At 51.3% G+C, this 15,560-nt stretch overlaps 1 protein-coding gene across 2 annotated transcripts; it reads right to left on the bottom strand.

Annotated features, from left to right (window-relative positions):
• Positions 1–3,187: 3,187 nt before the first annotated feature.
• Positions 3,188–14,707, bottom strand: ZIC3 (Zic family member 3). 2 transcript variants are annotated; one of them, XM_019421517.2, is made up of 3 exons: positions 13,022–14,707; positions 11,720–11,883; positions 3,188–3,554 (listed from the first exon to the last, which is right to left on the bottom strand). In XM_019421517.2, the coding sequence occupies exons 1-3, from the start codon at positions 14,067–14,069 to the stop codon at positions 3,405–3,407; spliced, it is 1,362 nt and encodes a 453-aa protein (XP_019277062.2). In that variant the 5' UTR covers positions 14,070–14,707; the 3' UTR covers positions 3,188–3,404. The 2 variants fall into 2 exon arrangements, with proteins under 2 accessions (XP_019277062.2, XP_019277061.2); XM_019421516.2 differs by lacking the exon at positions 3,188–3,554 and adding an exon at positions 8,623–10,863 and having other exon boundaries at positions 13,022–14,688.
• Positions 14,708–15,560: the final 853 nt, after the last annotated feature.

Genomic DNA, 15,560 nt, shown 5'->3' with positions numbered 1-15,560 from the left:
CTGGAAGAAAAGACAAACGCCGAAGTGCATAATGATTCTGAAAAGATTTCTTTATCGAACATGTCATTTGTTTGAAAGACCGGGGTTGTTGGCATCAGATGGGGGGTACCAGCTTGTTAGCAAAGTGAAACATGATGGCTGCAAGATACTGGCGACTGATGAATCAATTGAAGTCACTGGTGTTGCTCGACTGAACGTCTTCATTTAATACGTCAATGGTCAGGACTTGAGGAAACACCTTTGGTTTGGGGTTATCACCGCAACCAGGAAGATGTCACATCTCAGTGAATACCCGGGCTAAATGTTTTGTTGTTTTTTTTTTTTTATAAAGAATGGCGAAGTCCCCCCAAGAAATGTTACCAGCTGGCCAACCAATCACATACTCTGCTGGTGATTAGCTGCAAAAACACAACACGAGTGAGCTTTCTCCGTGTCAGTTCTGGCTGGGTGACGTTCGTGAATCATTTGTACGCAATTCCCATGCATTGGATTGGTATCGAGATGTTAAAACGCATGTATTTATCTGTACCACAGATTGCCTCCCATTACCTTGTCGACTCTGGGACGTTTACAGAGGGAATTGTTGGCAATAACATTTTTCTCATTTCACCCATGAAGTTTCTGATGACCTGATATAAACACAAAGAGGTCTTTTTTCTCCCCCCCCCCCCAGGAAAGGCAACAGAAGCAGGAACACTTCTCTAAGAATCAAAGAGGGTGTTCTTCTGCCTGCCCCCGCACCCCCACCCCTACCTTCCTATTTTACCGGAAAAGACTGTGCTGACTGATTTGATCCTTGGGACTCTAGAGTAATGTCACCTCCAGGAGGATGCGGCCACGGGAGGCACTACAGCACTGCCCTAGACGTCAGTTTTGAAATTGGTCGTTTAAGACAACCTTGCTCTTGCTAAGTAATTAACAACCAACGCTCAGAACACGGCCGACCCCCGCATCTAATCTGGCAAAGTCAGAAGGAAATAGACAAAAGTGATACAGCAGTTGAGGAAGGAATCCTGAAAAGTCTCCCAGGCCTCCGTACAAAAGCCATTACCATTCAGCAGTACCGCCTGTCTGGGAAGCTCCAAGCCCCCAAAGTCAGTGGGAAGGAAAGAAACACTTCCCACCCAGACAGTTCATTTGGGAGGAGCTTAGTGCGTTTGGCGTTTTTGTTTTGTTTTGCTCCAGGAATAGACTTAGCCCTGAGGGGGAAAAAATGCATCTCATAATGCTGTAATGGGGCATTTCTTCACTTTCAGACGTAATAAAACCAAAAGTATGGCTGTAAAGTAATTAGACTGGTGGCCATTGTTTGTTTTTTGGTTTTTGTTTTTATCTTAAGCGAGGCCATCACCTAGGGAGTCGGTGAACTTATTCTAAGGATGCTGACATCAGTCAAAACATTTTGGGGACTCTTCTTTGAGAATGGCTTTCAAAGCTAGCTTCTAAGCCCCATAAGAAAATGGGCCTCATTATTCTATAGTCACACGCACGTAATACCAACATAAATTTAGTGGGGGGAACTGAATAATTTAAGACGTCATCCGATTTCATCTTTTGTTAAATGTGAATGCCAATTTTCACACTGTAAAATTGTCACCTAACTTAAATATAGTAAGAATCAAGCTGTTGACTAAAGTAAAATTGTATCGAATTACCAGCACACCATTAAATTAGCATGCTTACAGATTTTAAGTACACAACTTATTTTGATCCAAGAATAAGTGCCTTCGTTGGAAGATAACGAACAACAGGCATTTAATAACATTTTAATTTTACGTGTTTAAATATTCACGGCTATGTTCATAAACCCACGTGCCTGATCTAGCCATTATGCTTATGAAATGCAGTATTTCTTAGATACCCTAAGAAATTTTGTTGTTGTTGTTGTTAATCCCTGGAATAACCCTAGGAGGTATTATTATCACAGTGCAGCTGCCTCTCGCACAACTTTGTAGCCCACCTTTCCAAGGGCTTTTTAAATAATCCCATTATAATACTCCACTGCCTGTCGGAAAGAACACAGTTCTTGTTCTGAAAAACAAAAACAAAACAAAACAAAATTCTACCGACGCTGTTCTAGGGGCTATAAAAATGTCAAATCTTAGGGAGCTAAGAACCAAAGAATCATAGTCTTTCTTGACCGGCCTGTACTCCTACTCTCGATGCAAATGAACAACAAAAATCAGAGGGAGACGGGCCGTTTTCCCTCTCGTGAAAAATTACAGTATCATCAGTCTACTTAGAAATTTTAATAAAACTGGATCTGAGAAAACCCAATAGCCATATACTCTTATCAGGCTGCGATTTTACAATACCTCATCATGGCATAATCACGTCAAATAAATAGAATGATGGCCACTCACAGATTACATTAGATTACCGGTGTTAAATTGAAAATGAGAAATCCAGTATCTGGAGTTCGAAGAATTGCTCTGAAGTGTCTTCATCTTCTCTGACACCACAGTTAATTAACGACAACTTGTGTTTTAATAACACCTACATTCCACGATTCTGTTAAGCGTCCTCATCAATAGCTGCCAACTTGTCTACCCCAAGAACCACTTTGGGGCTCCTGAATAACAGGCATGTAATGTTCTATGCTGCAATGTCTGGGGGCCCTCCTTTCTTCTTTGAGGCTATTTCTAGCTGTGTCTTTCCCTTTCTCACCCAACCAGTGGTGTTCCAATGCTGTTGTTCCTCCCAACTCCTGCCTCCAGTCCTTCCTTCTAATCACCCCATCAATCCTTGACTTGGAATTTTTCCCCTGACTTCCCCAGCACCTGGCCCTGAGTCCCTCTGGGAAACAGTTGGTTGAGGTTTGTTCAGCGGGTTGGGTTTTTTTTCCCCCAGGTTCATCGCTCAGGGGAAGCCCAACTACATGTGAATAGAATATACACTGTCCCAATTCAACAGGTCGGTCGACACTATTTAGGAGTTGTAGTTGTCACTGTAATAAAACAATAATCACAGAACGTTTTAATGGTTTTATTCAGGTCAAACAACAATTGTAGGGATCTCGGATACTGCTTTTTGAACACAAACATACAAAATTAACAGAACAAGCGCGCGTGTTTCTAGTTTTCAACACGTTAGCCCCACGTGTGCGATGCAGGTATTTGAAAGAGATTTTCAACAAGGTCAACACAATGCATGAGATAATACACACTGGGTTATGAATCAGGCCAGTCTTCCCACGGATAATCCTGAAGTGGCAGGGTGTGAAGGCCGGGGGAGGGGGGAGAGGGGTTTCGCTTTTCCATTTTCACAAATGATTGCTCAACACAGACTGAAATACACCAAAGGAAGAAAATAGTCTTTTTTATACCTCCGGAAGCTACTACTCTTACAATGATCGCTTCAAGGTAACAGACATCCAAATTGATGTGGTTTTCTTTGAAACCTCATCAGTAAATCATTTCTTGCACAGTAGGTTGGGCGTGAACCCTGCATTTAGGATAGGTAGTGTTATGGAGGGCTGGCTGCTGCATACCAACGTCAGTATCAAGTTCTTCGTCAGGAATTAGAGACTGTCCCGGATACCAAGCAGGACAACACTGGCAAAAAAACAAAAAGTGAACTGCAGACAGGTCAAAACAGGCTGTATTTACGCTTAGAAAAAATTCTTAAAATGTTCATTGCAAATAATTGTTTCAAATGCCAGTTTATAATAGAACACAATGGAATCTTTTCAACACCGTACGTGCAAATGATCTTTACAGACGTTGTGTTTAAATACAACACGTTAGACAACATATACAGCCTATCCGAGATCAAACATAATAAACTTGCCTTCTGCTGATGGCTATTTTAACACTTACTGTAAGCTCAACCTTTCTCTCTGTTCATCACATTGGTCAACAGGTTGACGTGTCATCACATTAACACCATGCAAAATTGTCTGCTTTATTACATGATTTTTAAAGAAGGATGTTTTCTTTTGTTAAGACATGTAGGTTTTGTTTTTGTTTTTGTTTTTGTAAACGGGAGTTTCTTGAATCTCATTCAAAGAAGTTTTGCTCCTGTGCTATTAGCCCAAGTACCCTGAACCACTCCCCCCACCCCTTTCAATGTTTCCTGAAAACTTAGTGGGTTTCAAGCTGCAAATTTCGACGCTTATGATAGAAACCAAGCCTTAGTGGGAAAAAGCAGTGCCCTTCAGAGTCATCCAACAAATATGAGAGTTCTACCGGTTTATCACTCATCCAGATTTGCAGAAATTCCATTCACATAACCCCTATGCAAATCAACCAGCTTTACCATATCAAATGACCCAAAGAACACCGCAGGTATCCAGGGGAGGCAGTTCACCAGCGCATCTTTAGCTTGATTTTAACGTCCACTTAAGAGGCAATCTGGGCTCTGTGGTTCTGAGAGAGACAAAGTGCCTAACCATCAGCTAAAGCTTTTTCAAGTTAATGAACTTTTCATCTTTCACACTTTCAGCACCAAGAGGTTTACCCAGGGGAAAGCCAAACCTCAGGGTTCCAACTACAGCACTGGAAAAATAAAGTATAGACCAAGGACCACCTACTTCCTTTGATCTCTCAAAGATGTCAATACTCCATGGGGGGGGGGGGGGGGGAGGAGTGGCTGAGCCCGGGAAGGAAACTTCAACGAAGGGGGGTTGAAAAAAAGATCTGTTTGGTGGCAATTTCAAAACAAGTTTCCAAACTGCAGAAGGGGCTCCGGCCCCTTTGACTTGCAGGAATTACACATAAGAAAAGGACAGAAAATACTACAAGGCATGCCTATGATTTTAATTGCCCAGGGGTTTCCAATGCAAAGCCCGACAACTTAAATGCATATTCCAAATTCTTGCTGCAAAGCCGTCTTCTTTCTGCACTGAAAGGGAGGAAAGACAACCCCATCAATTGTTCTCTGCAGATAAAGGCACTGTTTTGCAGATTTCCCCCCCAGATCTGGGCCAGCTTTGCTAATGACCTGCCCACCCACCTGGGACCCTTCCCAAGGTGGCCCCCCGGGAACTGCCCCACACCAGGGAACTGCCCCACACCTTCAGGTGCCCAAATACTTGACAGTGGGCGGCCCCAAGAAGGCTGCCTTTTCCTTTAGCTCTCGGCCTCCACGAAGACGCAACCTGAAAGAATTCGTCCGCTTATTTTCCTAGAGGAGGCGGGGGTCCACAACTACCTCCTTTTATCTCACTTTTTTTTCCCCCGTCCTCACGAAACACACGGCCGAAGGTGAATGTGCAACATTTTTCTGCAGAAAAAAACACGAGCCTCAGATCCCAGAGCTACCGCGGGTTCTTTCACCCGCCGGCATTTAGGCACTTAAGCAAAAGCTGAATGAAAGTTTTCGGGACTGTGACCTTTCCCCCCCCCCACTTGGCGTAAGATCGCCAGCTGTTCCCAGCACACACAAAAGCTGCGACAGTGCCATTTTTCAAAGGCCCACGGTTAAATGAGATATGCAGGAAACGGGGCCCGAGCAACGCGTAAGGTTCGAACTCGCGATGGCACCTCTCGGGCGAGAAGCAGGGGCGTTTCATTCGGAAATGGTACCTGCGTGCTCCCCTCCCGGGGCCCCGCCATTGTCCTTGGCAGAGAAAGTGTCCGCACATTGGCAGTTTTAGGGGCTCGGAGGTGCTGTGGCCTCCCGACCCGGCACAAGAACTCAAAATGGCATTCCCCCCCCCCCCCCACCCCACCCCCGACCCGGGAGGAGAGGGTTTCGAGCGGGACGGGAGGGTGGGGCGGCCTCCGGCGGGTTTCAAGTCCAAGTCCCCCGGGAGCCCCAACCCCCAGAAGGCTCGCCAACTTCCCACGCCCAGAATGCCCTGGAAGAACTTCTTCGCTTCCGTTTTTTTTTCACAATTTTGCGTTCGGCCGCCGCGATCTACATTCTGCCGCGAGGCGCTCGGAGCCGGGGAATAACGAGGGAGTTTAAAGCACACAACAGTTCGGCAGCCCGCAGTCAGCGCTTTGCTGCGCTCCGCGGGGGTTCGCATCCGGCCGCCATGTTCACCACTCGAGAGCCGCCCCCAAAACCACCCCCCTTCCCCACACCCCTCCCCTCCCCTCCCCTCCCCGCTCCGCCGAGGCCGCAGCGCTGCAAAGCCGCTTTCAACTCTCCCCCCAACCCCCCACCCCCCGGCCGCCAGAGCGGCTCGACGGCTGCGGGGTGTGCGCCTGCGCGGGAGTGGGGGTGGAGGGGGGGGGCGGCGGGCTTGAAAAGGCCGGAGCGACGGGGAGCGGGGGAGGGGTTGGGGCCCGGGCCGAGCCTACTCTTTCCTCGCAGCGGGTCCCCGCTCGGGCCCCGGCCCGGCTCTCGCACGTGCGCGCTAAAAACCCACTTCAAAGTCCGCTCCCGGCGCGGGGGCAGCCCCCTCCGGGCCGGCCCTCGGACCCTCGCACCCCCCGCGCGGGCCGCCGACCAGGCCCCGGGCCTCACCACCCCCCCCCCCCCCCCTCCAGTCCGGGCCCTGCGGAGAGACCGGGAGGGCCGGGCCGGAGGACGCCGGCTTAGGAGCCCCGGCGGCCGGGAGCAGCCTCCGGGCGTCCGAGTGTCTCCCTCCCCTCTCCTCCCTCCCCCACCGCCCGGAGAAAATGAATGAACACAAAGTTTGCGGCCAGTGCTACGCTGCGGCCTTCGGAGCTCACCATTGTTTGGGCTCGTATTGACCCCAGGTCCGGATTAGGCAGCGGCTGATTCCTGCTTTACAGCCCCGCCGGCCTAATGAGGCCGGGAGGCGATGGGGCGCGAAGCGTCCGCGGAACCCGGGCGACCGCCGGCTTACGGCCGCCAAGGGCCCTGTAGGTGGAGGTCAAAGGGTCAGCGGGCCGAGACCGCGAGAGAATTGACCCTAGGAAACGAGGTCCCCTCCCCCGCCCCCCGCCCGAGCTTCGACCGGGACTTGCAAGAGCTTGGTGTGTGCACAGGGACTCTGGGCGCCCCGACGAGGGGCCCGAGGAACGCCGAGCCGGAGCCCTGACTTCCGAAACGGCCGGCCTGGTCCCTGGGGCAAAGCCCTGGCAAAGGCTTGAGCCTCGAGGGTCAGCCAGCCAGCCAGAGAAAACCAGCCAGGCTGCCGGGCCGAGAAGCCGCCCTTCAGGGCATGGCACACCGGGGGCTATTCTTACAGAGAAACTTAAGTGGCAAGAGGCCGTTCGACTTTCCTCTTCGGTTTGGCGGGGGAGGAGAGGGTGCCAGGGGCAAAGAGGCAAGGGGACAGCTGGAGGCGAGGAGGGGGGAGGGGCGAGGAGGTCCTGAGCACAACTTTCCTGGGAGGCTTTGTGAGCGGAGGCGGTCCCTGCTCGCTCTCCAACCTTCCCAGTAGCTAAGACCGACCGTCCCGCTTAGCCTGGACCCTGATCTTTAACCTTCCAAACTGGATGAAGGCCAGACTTCTGTCTGCTTGGAAATAGACACCTCCCTTTTCCCCACCCAACAGTGGAAATCTTAAGCTAAACCACCCATTTTGGAAAAGATAATGGACTTTTAACAAAGGTCTTACCAGGTGCAAGAAGGAAAATAACAGGTAGATCACTAAGAGCCCAGTTGACATTCATGGTTTCCAGCTGATCCATCTTTAGGGTTGGTTGCAAAGGTTTTTTGTTTGGGGGGGGAGGTGCTTATTCTTTAAGGTATTGACTGAAAATTCAAGAATATAAATGTGCACTCCCAGATTACAGGAAAAAATATCTGTGAAAAAGTTTTCTACTAAAATAAACTTTTCTTTGCCAACAAATGACAAGGGCAGAGGACACAGACTATTTGAGAAATATGACGCTACGCCACAATTACAGCAGATCATGGAGGGGCAAAGCCATTACATTATCAAAATGTTGCTTATCATCATTGTTAATTGCTGTCTTCCCCTCCTAGGACACAATGCTTTATGGCAAAATTTTATGGTAGAATAATACCAAGTCTACTAAGGAAAAATCAAACTCTGATTTATGTCTCCGAAAGAGATATTTGGTATATTTAACGGCCGGGGGCGGGGGGCAAGTTTCTGAGAGAAACTTGCAACCAACCCATCACTCAACTCCCATGTAAGATTAGGTTAAGTTGGGAGAGGAAATTTATGGAGAAAACAATAAATTGTGGAAGTTCGGTGCCTATTTCAGAAGAAAAACACGATTTAGACTTCAATTGGAACACATCTAGAGCCAGTATTATGAATATAGACTTTCTGAAAACTTGCTGAGCATTTAAAACGGCCTCGGGTTTGAAGTGAAGGAAAAATCCTGAAATAGGAATTTGGTCCAGCACCCTCAATGTCAAGGTCAAGATTGGAATGTCTGGGGTAGAAGTGGTATACTGACCAGGTTACCTGCTCATCGCTTGTGAAGTCATCCCAATCTCTCTGTTCATGGCATTCAGGCCCTTGCCTTGTCTATTGGTGGAGGAAAAGTGCAAAAAACCCCATTCTCCACAGACAAAAAATTGCATCAGAGCAGTTTGCAATTAGAAACTGTCAATAATTGTTGACAAAGATCAGTAGATAACTGAAAATAGGCTGCTTCAACTCTATCCAGGAAATCAAAGTTTCTTTTAATCATCATCATTTCTCTCAGCATTTCGATTTAAGGTTGATTTATTTGAACATGGAAAAAAAAAAAGCGGGCACTAAATACAAAAATGTTATAACATAAATAAGATGTGCCAAGACTTTATTTCTTCAAAAAGAACAATAAACAAGATTCTATAATTCAAAATGATTATGTATAATACCAAATTGATGGCCACCAAAAAACCTAGAGCATTGCTCCCTTCAAGAGAAGGAGGTACTTAAACCTATTCATTACATTTCTAATTCTTTACAATTCCTTATCGCCACCATTATATTTGCTGATTTGCAAGCTGGTTACTCATGCAGAGACTGGGGTCTCAATATTAAACGGCACCCTAAATTAGTTAAAGTCTCTCGATACTCTAACCCACTCCAACCCCCCAATATAGTAATCAGGTTTTTTTTTTCACATAACTGTAAAAGAACTGTTTATCCAAATGAGTTGCTTCGCTGAAGATTAAATGGATTGTTAATATTTTATCACAAAGCAAACAACCATTTTTCATTGTTATTGATTTTAATGGAAACAATGCTCTTAACATCTGTGCCTATAAACCATGAACTTTAAAAATACATATTTTGCAAATGTTTTTTCTTTCCATAATATCATTTCAGAACCGCTGCAGTTATCACACCGCTATAAAAATGTTATGAAGAATTGTGATAATTGTGAATTGAACTATATACAGCAAAACAAATCAGCCTTTGCCTTCCAAAATTGTCAATGGACTATGGGTCTTTTTAAGAAGCACTTTAACCGTAAGTAAGCACGGCTGGACTGGCCTTACTCATCACCACTGTTTCAGACATACGCTTACTTTTGAAAATATATAGATAGCTAGATAGATTTGATAGGCAGATTAGAGAAGTCATAGATACAAACGTATATATGTATATGGGTGATCTCTCGATAGATTACACAGACATGCATCCTGCCACAATGTTCATTTTTACGTAAGGTAATAAAAAACTAAGGGACATAAAACTCATTAGGTTACCTTATGTTTATATATGGAGGGCAGGGATGATTAAATCCAGCTTCTCAGTCTTTGAAATACAAGATTGAGATGTCATGGCCACTAACTGAACTGATCAGTAATATTTGATTTGCATGCCGAAAATCCAGGACAAACACATTTAAACTCGCAGTTAAACAACCATCTGAGCTAGAGATAAAGAAAGGAGGGTCTCCCCAGATGGAAGCTGACACTATAAGGAATCTATACTGCAATAGAAAAATAATTTAACAATTAAAAAAGGGATCTGCGTGAGTTATAAATACCAACAAACAAGATTTCATTTGCTTACGTCTCCTCTTTGTAGAAGGAGGCTGTTACAAAACAAGAGAAAGGAGTCAGTGGTTCAAAAACTGTAAATTGTGTTCTTCTTTCAAAACAATAAAATTTAATGCTAAAGCAGTTATAATCAAAAGCTGTACAGCATTTGTTAGAAAACATTTTTCCATAAATATTGTTCAGTTCCCGGCACTTGTAGCAATAATTAAATTACAAACGATAAATATGGCATCAGTGGATATGTATTTACAAAAAAAAAAAAGTTATTACAAAAGGCAACTGTATACTAAACGTCACAATCCGTAGAGTAACATCACATCCTCAGCCTGAAAAAATACCGAACAACAGTTTCGACCCCATTAGACAAAAATACATTCACAAGTGTAATGCTTTGAGGAAAAGTTCAAGACATAACAGGACTTTGGCACGGTTTAAGACTGTGAGAGTTTAAACAATCACCACTAAGGCGAAGAATTTCCATCGTTTAACATCACCACCACCAACAAGCCTTCTATAACTTCCTCTCAAGAAACAGGACAAGTGTTAAAATGCACTGAAGGAGCTTAGGAATGGGGTGTGCAGAGAGCAAGAGAAAAGGGAGGAAAAAGCAGTGAGAAGATTTGTTTTGAAAAATCCTTCAAACGCCAAAACGTATTTTCTACTCCTGAGAATAGGGCATGACTACTTTTGGATCTTGCCCCCAAAACCTTCCTGGACAATTGCAATTGACAAGATGTAACCCTATATGTGGCCTCTCGCCTTAAAACTCCATTTCCGTCTGATTGGTCTCAGTTTTCTTTTTAAAATGCATTTGGTCCATTCTATGGTTAACAGGGTTTGTGTTTGTCCTCAGACGTACCATTCGTTAAAATTGGGAGGAAGTCCAGGGTTGTGGCTGGTGCTAGTTTGAACTGCAGAAGGGGTTTTAGTGGTATCTTTACTGTTTGCAGAAGCTATAGCGGGTGGAGTGGAAGATTCATAGCCTGAACTGGCAGCAGGGGAGGAATCTGACCCTTGAGATTCATGAACCTAAAATTAACATGTATATATTATAATGAATATAATTCCAACTGGCATCGTGCAAGCAAAAACAAGAGCAGAATTCGAGCACTGTAGGAACAAGACCGCCCAGTGACCCACTTAGACGAGAAATGCCGCTGATTTGGGGGGGGGGGGGGTTGTTTTGAATTTCCGGATTACCGAGGTCTACAAAACCCGGAGATGGTCGCCAAGAGAACAGCTTCAGCCCTAAGACTGGCATCATGGAAAAGGAATACAACACTGGGTTTCACTCCTGCCCTTTCTCCGCCGATGGAGTGGGATGAGCACTTAGTCTTGGGGGCCCTATGGAACACTCACTCCCGGCCCAGGTTTCACCAAGCCCGCTGCGGCTTGGGAAAGCAGGTACAGAGAAAGGTGGCACAGGCGCCCAGGGCACTTCGAGGTCTCAGACAAATGGGTGGGAATCAGACCACGCTCCTCGGCCCTATTGTTTGGTCGGCAGCCGCAGGGCAGCCGTAGAGCGAAGGAAGCACCCACCCCCGGGTTCGGCGCGGGCACTCTCTCGGTTCCCACCGCGGGCAGTGCCGGGAAGACGCGGCCACCGCAACCCCAAGCCCCGGCGAGCTCGGTTAGAGCTTCCCAGTAAACAAGCAATTGTTCCCTCTGCTCCCTCCTCCTCCCCACCGTGCTCTCCCCCCGCCCTCCCCACCCACCCACCCCCCCCCCCCCGCGGGTCCCCAAAATGGGTTCAAGGTGTCACCGCTGGAGCAAATCGGATTTAACGTGGAGGATACAGGGTTGGCAGCGCGGGCGCTTCCGTTCCGCGGCCCGGTGTCGGGCCGAGTGTTTATAAACCGCCGACCGCTAATAAAGAGGTAATTACCTTCATGTGCTTGCGCAGAGAGCTCGGGTGCGTGTAGGACTTGTCGCACACTTTGCAGATATAGGGCTTGTCCGAGGTGTGCACATGCATGTGCTTCTTGCGGTCGCTGCTGTTGGCAAAGCGTCTGTCACAGCCTTCAAATTCACATTTGAAAGGTTTCTCACCTGCAAAAGGCAAAAACGCAAAGGGGGGGAAATGCGGTCAGGGCCCGGAGCTTCCCGGGGCCCAGCAGCGGGAGACGGAGCGCCCTGCGGTCTGGCCGGAGAGGGAGCGCCGACTGGGGGCGGCCGTGGCATCTCGTTTCCCTGGAGAAAAATGGAGAGCGCGGGTTGAGCCTGCAGGGCTGGGGAGTGCCGGTCCGGGCGGGGGTGGGGCACGGCCGGCCCGGAACCTGCGCGTCCCTTTGTTCTCGCGCGGGATGGGGAAGCCTCAGGCTCCTCCAAAGTTTCCCCTAACTTGTGCTTCCATCCCCCCCCCCCCCCGCCCCCCTCGGCCCGGGGCTCCCAACGCGTGGCCAACGCTCCGCCGCCACCTCGGCGATGTAACCCAGCCCGGGCGGGACAATGGGCCGGGGACGGGACAATCCCGTTCGGGTCCTTCTTTGTACCTTTTAATTCGCCTCTTTCAAAGGCAGCGGTTTGGCTAAACCCAGTATTAAAAAGCACGGGTCGGCGTACTTAACGTTGGAAAAGAGAAAACTATATCAATCCAGGGGCTCCGGACAGTTTTACAAGATGTTCTGAACAAGCCACGAAACTGTGGTGCCTTTTCTACTTTAGCTTTCCTCCCGGAGGACTGAATTGAACCTGGAACTCCAAATAAAAATAGTTTGACAAAAGTATCAGTCATTTAATGAGGAGATGTGCCAATCAAGGGGGGAGAAAAGAGCGGAAGTAACCGAAAGTTAGTTTTCATTAGCATTTCTATGGTTGCCCTCCCCGAATGTGTGCCGAGAGCGGAGTCGCTGGTAAGCCATCCGCTCTCAACACGTTCGGAGTCCCTTCCTAGTAACCCAGAGAGAGAGACAAAAAGAGGCGGCGCCAGTTGGTTCCTGGGCGCGAGAAGGTTCCAATTAGCTCCCGAGACCGCGGGGCCGTCAGCCCGGGAAGTTAGAACTGGGCAAAAGCGCCGCAGGGCGGGGAGGGCGAGAGGCGGAGGGGCACTGACAGCGCTTCTTTTCCGAACGGCCCCCGCGGGGCGCCGCCCCTCTTCTCCGGTCGCCACCCCTCTCCCTCGCGCTGCAAGTCGGCTGGGTGGCGCGGGGCCGCGGGCAACCCCGCGCCCGCCTGCCTTCCCCCTTACCTGTGTGGGTCCTCTTGTGGATCTTGAGGTTCTCGGAGCGGGCAAAGATCTTCCCGCAGCCCGGGAAGGGGCACGGGAAGGGCTTCTCGCCCGTGTGCACTCGAATGTGGTTGACCAGTTTGTACTTCGCCTTGAAGGACTTGCCCTCGCGAGGGCACTCCTCCCAGTAGCAGACGTGGTTGTTCTGCTCCGGGCCCCCCACATGCTCCATGGTGACATGTGTCACCAGCTCGTGCATGGTGCTGAAGGTCCGGTCGCAGCTCTTCTTGGGCCGGCTCAGCTGAGCCTCGTCGATCCACTTGCACGACAGCTCCTGCTTGATGGGCTGCCGCATATAACGGAAGAAGGCGCCGGGCCCGTGGTGGGCCGCCACGTTCACGTTCATGGGGCTGTAGTTAGGGAACTGCGCGCCGGCCGTGTAGGGGTCCGTGCGCGGACTGGCCACCGGGCGGTACGGGTCGGCGCGGCCGAACAGCTCCCCGCGCAGCCCCAGGTGGACCTGGTTGTTGTCCACGTGCCCTGTGGGCGACGGGTGCCCGGCGCCCTGCTCATGCAGCCCGGGGAAGAGCAGGTACCCAGGAGGCTCGGGGATGCCAGCTGGAGCGTGCAGGCTGCTCGCCGAGCCGGCGAAGAGCCCGTGCTGCCCGCCACCCGAGGCCGCCTCGCCGAGCCCGGAGCCGCGCTGGCGGAACAGAAAGTCGCGCGTGGAGTTGAAGGCGGCGGAGGCTGCACCGCCGTAGCTGGGCACCTGGCCGGCGTGGTGATGGTGGTGATGGTGGTGGTGGTGATGGCCCAGGGCGTTGGCGTAACCCGAGCCCTGCGGCGTGAACGCGGAGCTCTGGCCCGAAGACAGATCGTGAGCCGCGGCGGGGCTCAGCTTGAAGGCGGCGGCGGCGGCGGCGGCGGCGGCGGCGTGGGGCGAGTCCCCGAAGGGATTCAGCCCCATGCCCGCCGGCTCGCGGTTGGGCATCTCGTGGTGGCGCGGCGCGCCGAAGCTGCCCACTCCCAGCCCGGGGAACTGCGGGCCTCCGTCCAGGAGCATCGTCATGGGTGGGGCGTTCTGGGCACCGGCGAGAGCGCTGAAATGAGCGAGGGTGCGGGCGAAGGAGGAGATCTTCGAAGTGCCGTCGTCGGAGACGGGTGGCGGCGGTTGGACACTGCCGGGAGACCCCCGAGGCGGTGCCAGGGGCCGCAACTTTCCGTCGCTGGGAGAGTCTCCTGCAGAAGGATAGGAGGGAGGAGGGGAAGTAGAGGAGCAGGAGGGGGGGGGAGGAGGGGGGAAGAAGGAGCGGGGAGAAGGGAGGAGAAAAGACTCTGGGACTAGATCTGGTGTAACAAACTAACAGGCGCGCACAAAGAAAAATAAGCAAAATAATAAGTGGAGGGCGGAGTTGGCCAATCCGGTCCCGGGCACCCCTCCTCTCCCCGAGAGCGCAGCACCGCGGGGCCAGAAGGCTCCCTCGGCGCGGGCCTCCCGGCTGGGCTGCGCTTAGTAGCAGAGCCGGCTCGTGGCCGGCCGGCGGGCAGCGGGCTGGAGGCAGGCTCGGTCCTCGCCGCTCGCCGCGCGAGTCCCAGCCTCTTCGCCTCCAGAGTAATGTCCTTGGACTGATAAAGTCAATCACTCACTCCTCTCACATAAACCGAGCGGGAGGCCGCGCGGCGCGCGCCAATCGGGAGCCAGCTGGCCCGCGGTCACCTGACCCCCGGCCCTGAAGCCCATTGGCCGCCGCCGCGCTGATTGGCAGCGCGGAGCGGGGAACATGGCAGCCGCGGCCGAGCGACCGCCGCTGATTGGGCCGTGGCCCGGCGCCTGGCAGGTGAGGCGGCGGCGGCGGCCCGGCGCCCGCGAGTGGGCTCCGCGGGGCTTGCGCGGCTGTGGGGAAGCGGAGCCGGGCTCGGTCGGCGGCCGGCGGGGCGGAGCTGGGCCTCTCCCTGGCTCGCCTCCGGCCCGAAGCGGACCAGCACCCCTCACGCGCGTTACCCGCTTTGGCCAAATGCACTCCTGGCCCCGCAGGGATCGTTCCCACCGTCGGCGCGGCGCTGGCCCCCCGCCGCCTCACCACCCTGAGAAAGTGCCCTCTTGGCGCCCGCAGGGCGCCGATCCCGCGGCGGGCGTAGCAGTTCCACGTTCGCGGCCCATTAGCCGCGTCCTCCCCACACGCCACTGTGGGCCCCGATGGCCCCGAGAGCACCGACCCAGCCCGGCCAGCTCGCCGTCCGGGCCCCGAGCTGCCGCTGGCCGTCCGAGGCCCAAACGACGGGAAACGATTACAGTTAGAGCCGATCTCCCTTACTTCCGTCTGAGCCAAGCGTTGACTCTTCGGTTTGTGAGTGGTGGCTACAGTCGCCGCTGCCCCTGCCCCCCCTCCCCATATGTGACACACCAGCTACAACATAGCAAATATATAAAACGCAAGCACGTAGCCGGGAACACGCACGCAGCACAGCAAACACACAACAGTAAACACACACAACCCAGTAACAACAAGCTACACACAAAACAGTAGACGTAGGCGCACGCTTTGGCAAACACACAACA

Source organism: Panthera pardus, unplaced genomic scaffold, assembly GCF_024362965.1.
Source record: "Panthera pardus isolate Hobbes unplaced genomic scaffold, ASM2436296v1 HiC_scaffold_27, whole genome shotgun sequence".
NCBI lineage: Eukaryota > Metazoa > Chordata > Mammalia > Carnivora > Felidae > Panthera > Panthera pardus.
This window is presented reverse-complemented; position numbering and strand designations above follow the sequence as displayed.

Bases quoted from the DNA above. Each gene is read 5' to 3' on its own strand.
- ZIC3 (XM_019421516.2), bottom strand. From the start codon at position 14,069: ATGACGATGCTCCTGGACGGAGGCCCGCAGTTCCCCGGGCTGGGAGTG. The intron at 11,884-13,021 runs GTAAGGGGGAAG...TGCCTTTTGCAG, and splicing joins CCACAAGAGGACCCACACAG to GTGAGAAACCTTTCAAATGT. The intron at 10,864-11,719 runs GTAATTACCTCT...TGTTAATTTTAG, and splicing joins CTCTGCGCAAGCACATGAAG to GTTCATGAATCTCAAGGGTC.